Source organism: Mus caroli, chromosome 9 (assembly GCF_900094665.2).
Source record: "Mus caroli chromosome 9, CAROLI_EIJ_v1.1, whole genome shotgun sequence".
Classification (NCBI taxonomy): Eukaryota; Metazoa; Chordata; class Mammalia; order Rodentia; family Muridae; genus Mus; species Mus caroli.
Genome location: NC_034578.1, coordinates 50,325,428 through 50,333,873, shown reverse-complemented (window position 1 = coordinate 50,333,873; position 8,446 = coordinate 50,325,428). Strand labels below are relative to the sequence as shown.

The 8,446-nt window shown below is 35.1% G+C and overlaps 1 protein-coding gene across 2 annotated transcripts in view; it reads right to left on the bottom strand.

Annotated features, from left to right (window-relative positions):
- LOC110302486 (protein NPAT) overlaps nt 1–8,446 on the bottom strand; it is a 36,706-nt gene that overhangs the window by 23,421 nt on the left and 4,839 nt on the right. For both annotated transcript variants that reach the window (XM_021173279.2, XM_029481670.1), the window contains exons 2-4: nt 5,282–5,400; nt 1,684–1,744; nt 545–617 (exon numbers count right to left, since the gene is read on the bottom strand). In XM_021173279.2, the coding sequence (XP_021028938.1) occupies nt 545–617; nt 1,684–1,744; nt 5,282–5,400 (253 nt within the window). The remainder of the gene's footprint in view (nt 1–544; nt 618–1,683; nt 1,745–5,281; nt 5,401–8,446) is intronic.

Below are 8,446 nucleotides of genomic sequence, written 5' to 3'. Positions count from 1 at the left end.
GAGGCCTCTATTGAAGTTATGTGAAATATTCACTTGTAGCTTTGAGAGGAAGGGTTTTTTCATTGAGATAGAGATGTCTAAAAACTTATAGCAAAAGGACTGGTATCTTTCCAAGGATACTGAACCTAGCATTCCAAGGCTGTGAACTACATAGACAGTGTAGTATTCATACTATGAAAAATACTAGAAAATTCCAGAAAGAACTAATTGGGCATGAAATCAACAATTCTCTGAATATGTAATGAAGAAATGGTTGTCTAAAGGAATTTGAAGCTTGGTCTAAACTGCTTCTAAATTGGTATGCAAAGTTGGGAATGTCATTAAATTTTTGTATATTAAAATTCCCTCATTTGAAAATAATCTATTATTAAAAGTATTCAACGTGTTTCAAATTATTTTAAATTTAGAGTAAGAACCTCAATTACCCTCTAGAAAACTTTGAAATTAAAAAGATGTTACAAGGATATACTATAAGATCTTAAGAAGTCTTATAGCCAAAGTGTATTTACATTTATAAATCAGCACATCTTAATGGGCACAGTACCTGATCTGAGAGAGTGTGTGGTCTAGCTTCTTCCACAGAGATGACATTATTGTTGGGACATCATTTGATGTTTCTAAATAAGAGGAAATAAACTCAGTTGAAAAATTCATTTTCAACGTGAACAAAGACAATCTAAACAGGAAAAAACAAAAACCTTGTCTCTTGTTGAAGTTACAGTAGAAATTGAGAAATAAGCCTATTTATAACTGTGCAAATGTATAATGAGATGGCTGTATTTTTTAAACCACCAAGAAGCAAATCTAATACAAATGAGAAAGTATATCTAAATAGCTTGTAAGGCTAATAATCTTATCTCTTCTTTGTATTAGAGAAAGACAAACAATATTATGAGAAAGTTAAAAAACTCCTATGTGTGCAAATTTAATCCTTAATATCTTTGTTAAAAATAACTATGAGCAATACTTTTTATTGGGTTAAAGACTGAGATACAACATAAAGCAACTAACACGATCCTTGCATATCTAGTTATGAATAAAAGTAAAGCTACTTTTCCTCTGGCTATGAGCTTATGACAATTAATCCAACAGTAATAGTTTTGATGATATGAACTATAGAAACAATGTCAAGAAAATAAGTAATTCCCCTCTAAACTCATCAGAAATTAGAAAAAGTTTTGTTAACTATGAGCCAATTTTTTGACCAAGTCCTATGCCTAGTCTCATATTATACAGAAGTCAAAATTTAATTATCAGTTCAAAGTATTTTAGCAAATAACACTGATTTATTTATCAGTATAAATAACCTAGAGTTAAGTTTTATTTCATTTTAAAACATGAGTTTTGGCTTATGTTGCTTAGTTACCATCTGGAGTTTTAGAGTTGGTTTTACTCAATATAAGTAGAAATAAATTCTGTTTCCCAGTAAAGTATATATATCTTTTATTGTTTATCGAGAAAGGGTTTCTCTGTGTAGCCCTGACCGTCCTAGAACTCACTCTGTAAACCAGATTGGCCTTGAACTCACAGAGATCTGCCTGCCTCTGCCTCCCAAGGGCTGGGACTAAAGGTGTGCAGCCCCACCACTTGGCTCAGTAAAATATGTCTTACCAGAGTAAGATTAAGTTTTTTCAAGGCTTTTAATGAGACAGTATCTTTAAACAACAATATCCAAGTCCTTACCTTTTGCTTTCATAGCTACATACTCATTCAAAATTGTGGTCAAGTTTTTTCCAAATAAGGACTGAAAGGCAAAAAGATCAAACATTACCAAAACCATTCAATTTACCACTTTCCCACCATAAAAGCCAATGAAAGATCCAGACCGCAGAAAATCATGTGAGAAAGGGTAGAGAAGCAGGACTGTTGGGCCTATATTCCAACAGTCACTAAAGGTGTATGTAACACTTCTGAGAGAAAGAACTCTGCCTGTCTGAATGGTGACATAAGTCCTTATGTAAAAAAAAAAAAGTATGGTCGTAAAAAGCAGTTTTCAGCCAGGAGGTAGTATTTTGTTATTCTGTTTAAAAGAAAGAATAAGGACTCACCTGTTTTGACTGACCTGAAAGCAATGTAAACCATACAAAAATGAAGTTTTTAAAATAAGTGTATATGAAATATCCTTCCTAAGGATATTTGTTCTTATTTCTGTCAACATATCTACATGCCTTTCCTTATGACTACAACTCACGAGTACTCTGTTATAACAGTATGATTATACACTTAAGGTTAGAAAAGAGCAAGGATTTTGGAACCAAGAATTCTGATTTCAAAACAGTAACAGCATGTAGCAAATTCTTTAAATACCTCAAATTGACTGCAGACATACTAGTATAAAACTTTTATTTTGGACAATAGTGAAGACATATACTGAGAAAGATATACGACAGGCAATTACATTCCCTTTCCCACTTAACTTTCAACAGTACACTTTTTTCCCCTCTTACTATAAATCCCAGGCTGGTCTTGGCTTACTCAGTACTGGGATTAAGGCATATGGTATGGGCCTATATTCCTAAGTCCTTGGAAGGGTAAAGCCAAAGGGCTGTAAATTCAAGTTCTGATAGAGTTACCGAGAAAGTTTAAGTTACAACTCAAATAACTCAGGGAGATCCCAACTCAAAGTAAAAAAGAAACTGGGATATAGCTCCGATGGAGACTACTTACTCACCAGAAAGCCTGAGAAGGCAGGAGATTTACCTAAGTAATCACTCCCTGGGTTTGTTTGTTTTCCTTTCTTTCTAATAATGATGTGTAGTAAGTAACCAGTAACTAGTTATTGCTAAGTGACCTACTGGAGAAATGGTTCACCTCTGTAGAGTAACACTCATCTCCACTGACATCCAGCCTCCCTAACACTGTGAGCCGTTACACATTTCCTCATGTTGTAGTGACCCTTGGACCATACATTTATTTTCATTGCTACTTCATTAACTGTACTTTTGCTACTGTTATGAATCATAAGGCAAGCAAACATCTGTTTCTCGACGGTCTCAGGTGACCCCTGTGAAAGGTTGTTTGACAGCCCCCGGAGGTTGTGACCTACTGGTTGAGAACTTCTGATTTGGTGAGACAGATACTCCTTTCCTTTGGTCTCTCACAAGGATGAAGTCATAGTCACAGAATATCCCTTCCCCTCCTATTTTTATCAACACATTTTATTTCTTGTCTTCACTACTGTTCTGAAACTCAACTAAGAAAAATACTCAGTAATAGAAAGTAACACAGTAAAGCTCTATTGCTGTGCAAATATAACTTTGTGCATTTTAGTTTCATGTTTAGAATCTCAGTTTTACTTATAGGGAGAGAAGGTCCAGAGGGGAACAGGGTATCCTACCCATTTGGAGACCCAAATTCAGTTCCCAGCATTAACACTGGAGCTCCCAGCTCCAGGAGATCCGACACCCTCTCCTGACCTCTGAGCGTTGCTGTATTCGTGTGTGTATATTCCCACACAAACATGCACAAAGACACATCGTCAAAAAATGAATGAGTCTTTAAAAAATGGGACATGAGTATCTACCTTTTTGTACTTTGTAAGTTTTAATTTAATTTTTAAGATTTTTGTTTTTAAAATTTTGAAATTCAATGAGGAGCTTAGAGTTCAGTAGGCCATTCTTAGTATCTTATAGCACTGGCATCTTATAGAAACAAAATACTTTTATCAACACTAAAAGCAACATTAGCATGAAACTACTGGAACTTATTCAAACTCTCAGTTTGGAAGTTTTCTCTGAAATGTGAATCTAAAATTCTAGATTTTACTTAAGCATTATATTTTATTAGTCTCTTCTGGTATGTGAGTTTTCTAGTCTTTTTCTTGATCTTGGCACTTTAAAATGATAGAGTTCTGACTCTTCAAGATTTATTTTATTTTTGTTTGGGTGTGCAAGCGTCCAAGGAAGCCAAAAGATGATCCCAAGTAACTGCAGAAGACAGCTGTGAGGTCAGCCCAGTAAGAGCCAGCAGACAGGGGTGCTGGGTATGAGCAGGTGCTTGAGCCATCTTTTGCAGTTCCCCAACACTTTCAGATCATTCACAATTGTTTGTGCTATTCCAATCATTTTTCTACATAAAATTCAGAATTCAGCATGTTGCTTTCTATAAAACTGTGGGGATTCTAACTGATCAATCTACAGTGAAATTAGGGAGAACTGACTCAACACTACTGAATTGTTAATTTACACATACAATGTTCATTTTATTCACATCTTTTTCTTTCAAGCAAACATTACAGACATATTTTGTTAGGTTATTCAAGCATTCTGTTTGTTGTTATAAGTAATTTAAAAACTGAAGTAACTTTTCATTGCACATATGTAAAAGTAGAGTGGAATTTTGCATATTTTGTATCCTATGTCCTTGGTAAACTTCAGTTTTGTAGTTTCTTTTAGGCTTTTTATAGAAAAATGACCATTAATAGTTAAAATTTCACTAAGGAGCCATCCTTAACATACACCTACTAGTACCATATGAAAACATGTAATTCCAGAGTATTCTTTTTATATTTAGATATCTAAAAAAAAAAAAAAAAAAAGAGGTGACAATCTTTTTTTTTTTTTTTGAGATGGTTTATCTGTATAGCCCTGGCTGTCCTGGAACTCACTCTGAAGACCCGGCTGGCCTCGAACTTAGAAATCCTCCTACCTCTGCCTCCCAAGTGCTGGGATAAAGGTGTGTGCCACCACTTCCTGGCTGACAATTTTTATTTTTTTTAATTTATTTTATGTATGTGAGTATACAGTCACTGACCTCAGACACACCAGAAGAGGGCATCAGATCCCATTGCTGTGGTTGTGAGCCATTGTGTGGTTGTTGGAAACTGAACTCAGGACCTGTGGAAGTGCAGCCAGTGCTCTTAACCACTGAGCCATCTTTCCAGCTCTGTGACAATAATTTTTAAATTTTAATTTTTTTATAAGGTCTTGCTGTGTGGCCCAAGTTGGTCTGAAAGAAATGATAATCATCCCTGTCTCAGCCTTCTAAAATCTGCATTATAGATGTATACTACCTGGCTAAATCTCTACTTCTCAGTTATGTGAACTACACACAGTGATAACTCATGTAGCTTTTGCCAAAGCTGACTTGGTTGATGAGTGACAAGGGTCTTGCTAGGACGCCCAGGCTATCCCTAAATTCCTGGGCTCAAGTGATCCAGCAATTATCTTAGGTTCCCAATCAGATAGGAAAACAGACATATAAAGCTTACATTAAGGCTCTGCTTTACAGTTTTCTGTGTTGGTTAGTAATGAAAAGTTCCTGAAAGGAGTAAGTAACTCACCAGTAAGCAGGCTGGAATAAAACCTTCATCAGTACAGTGTTCTGCATATTCTTTTAAATTTGAACTTTCCAAAATAAAAGTCTGGCAAGTAGATGTGAGGTTTTCTTGTTGTAAGTAACCTAAATGAAAAATAGAAGTTTGAATACTTTCATTAAACTCTGTACTCTTAAAACTGCTAGAGTATGTAGGAAAGCCTTAAGTGGAGCCTCAGACAAAACATGCCAGTGTTTTACAGCCTTTCAGTAGGTTGTACTACAGTATAAAGCATGATTATGATCATGAGCTCTTTCATAGGACAAATTCTAGTTAAGCTTGTAAAAAGAGATCTTTGACAGAGTGCAACCAGAGCCTAGTAAACTTGGAGAAAACCAGCAGGGAAATAGCAAGTGCATTCCACTACTCCATGACTTCCATGGTAACTAGGTGAGGGGATGAATATTATATGCTTACTAGATTATCCAAAAACCACCTTCTCTCAGGATCACTTATCTGTGTCTGACTAGCTACTTCATGATTTATCAAATCAAGAGAGATCTATACATACAGTGTTTCAGGTCAGAAGGATATTCTTGATATTAATTCCATTAAGAACTTCAACCTGAACAAGAGAAGGCTATAAAGGTTGGTAACCACTTGGCTCTGTATTAAAGTTATCAAAAAAGCTCACTGGAGGAAAAGAAAGAATAGTTTTTTTGTTTGTTTGTTTGAGACAGGATTTCTCTGTGTATTCCTGGCTGTCCTAAAACTGACTCTGTAGACCTGGCTGAACTCAAACTCAAGAGACCTGCCTTCCTCTTCCTCTGGAATTAAAGGTACATGCCTCCACCACCTGGCAATAATAGTCTTTTAATAACTCATGTTGTAACAAGTTGATATCTGCTTGCAAAAATGAAGCTGGCCCTCAAATCCCACTCTATTAAAAAAATTAACCCCCCTAAAATAAAATACCTAACTGTAAAGTCTAAGGTTATAAAAGTGTTTGGAAAAACAAACAACAACAAAAGAGATAATTTTTTTTGGTCTTGGATTGAACAAAGATATAATAATTAAACTGATATATTCAGGTATAACACCTGAAACACAAGCAAACAAAGAAAGAGATAAGCTGAATATCAACATTTCAAATTTATATGCTTATAAGGATAAGGTAAAGTAAAAAAATAACTTTTAAAAAGTAAGAAAATATTTGCATATCATTTATCTGGTAGATGCTAGGAACCAAACTAGAACTTGAAAGGGACAATGATAAATATACAATCTAATTAAGAAATGAGCAAAAGGTTTGCAAAGAAGATAATACAACTTGAAAAGACACTCACTTTACTATATACCCTGGGACAGAAATCCTTACAATCATGACCTGAATCACTCTTCACTAAATCACGTTAGATATGAAAGCCACAATATTTCAATTTTATGTGATGTCCATAAATAGCAAATTCATACATAAAAATAGGTTCAGTGGAGGATGGGGAAACTGAGAATGCCTGTTATCACTATGTAATTTTTGATAGAGATAGGCAAATGTTTTGGAATTAGTGGTCCTATTCTATATTAGAAATATTATAAGCCCCCCAAATTTTATATTGTGTCAATTATACACTGCAATTAAAAAAAAAAAACTATAAATTCCTAACACACTATATGAAGCTTTAACTGTTAGTTTTAGTAAATGATTTCTAAAGTCTCTTCCTATTTAAAAATTTTAAGGCTTTTCTTCACTTGGAAATATATACATACGCACTTCTAATTAAAAGCAAACAAAAACAAAGCAGGAGCTGGAGATGGGGGTTTTGATTAATCAGAGCACTTGCTGCTCTTCCAGAGGACTGGGTTCAAATTTTAGCACCTACACTGTGGCTAGCAATCATTTTTAACTCTAGTTCTAGGAGCCTCAACATCCTCTTCTGACCCTATGCATTGTATGCATGTAATACAGACATACTGTACAGGCAAATCAGTCACACACACACAAATAAATAATAAAAAGCCCAACCCCGATAAGAAGGCCTACAAAGTCATTACACATGAATTTTAAAAAGGAAAGAGCAAGAAAAAGGTCCTCTCATTTTAGGCACTACCTTTATGTTAACAAATAGGTTTTCTAACTTCTAATTTATATGAAGAAAAACAAATAGATGTTCAAATATTTTCTGGAGCATAAGAAGCATTTAGAAACCAAACCAAACCAAGAAAACCAAACCAAACCAATCAGGCAAAACCTTCAAACAAACCGTTTATTTCAGATTATTCCTACTTTAAAATTGCTATCATTGAAGATCATATTACAAATTACATGAATTAAAACGATACATCTGGCATAGCAAGATAGCTTCAGCTGGAAAAGGCATCTACTTCATGAGTCTGATGATTTGGTGTGAAGCCCAGAGCCCACAGTGGAAGGAGGCAGCCAACTCCTTAAAGTTCTCTTCTGACTTCCACACATGTGCACATCCTTTCTGTCACATGCAGCTATCTTCATCTCTCACACAAAATAAAAAAATTCAATTGTAAAAAAGCTTTTTCCTGATTGTGAAATATAATCATCTTTTAAAAATTTCCTCAGTACTCTCAACATATTATTTGGATTGAGGGAGGTGACACTAGGATTCTGTGACCACAAATTTCAAACATATATAAACCACTGAAATCACGTTGGAACAGGGGCAGCTGGAACTGTCTCTTCAGGTTTTGGATTTGGATTAGATCCACCAAATAAATTGTTTTTCATCATAGAGAGATCGAAAAGCTTAATGTATAGTCAGTCACTTGAGACTTGTGACAGGTGGTCGGTATGAAATAGGACTCCTAAACATTTTTCCTTCCTGGAGAACACACATTCCTAAGAAGTGGCAGCATTCTAAAAGAGGGTAGAAACTGCTCCTCAGAGAAATCGTAAATTTAATACAAGAAATATACATCTAATATAAAAAGATGTACAGTTTTTTTGTGAGATTAAAAATATTTGTAGGAAGGGTGGTTAGAAAAACTTTACAAAGTCTCCTTAAAGGGTATGACAGTGAAATGAAGGTTGAAAAGCAATGCCTTAGACAAAAAAGATAATTGCTGGGCAGTGGTGACGTACACCTTTAATCCCAGCACTTGGGAGGCAGAGGCAGGCGGATTTCTGAGTTCCAGGACAGCCTGGTCTACAGAGTGAGTTCC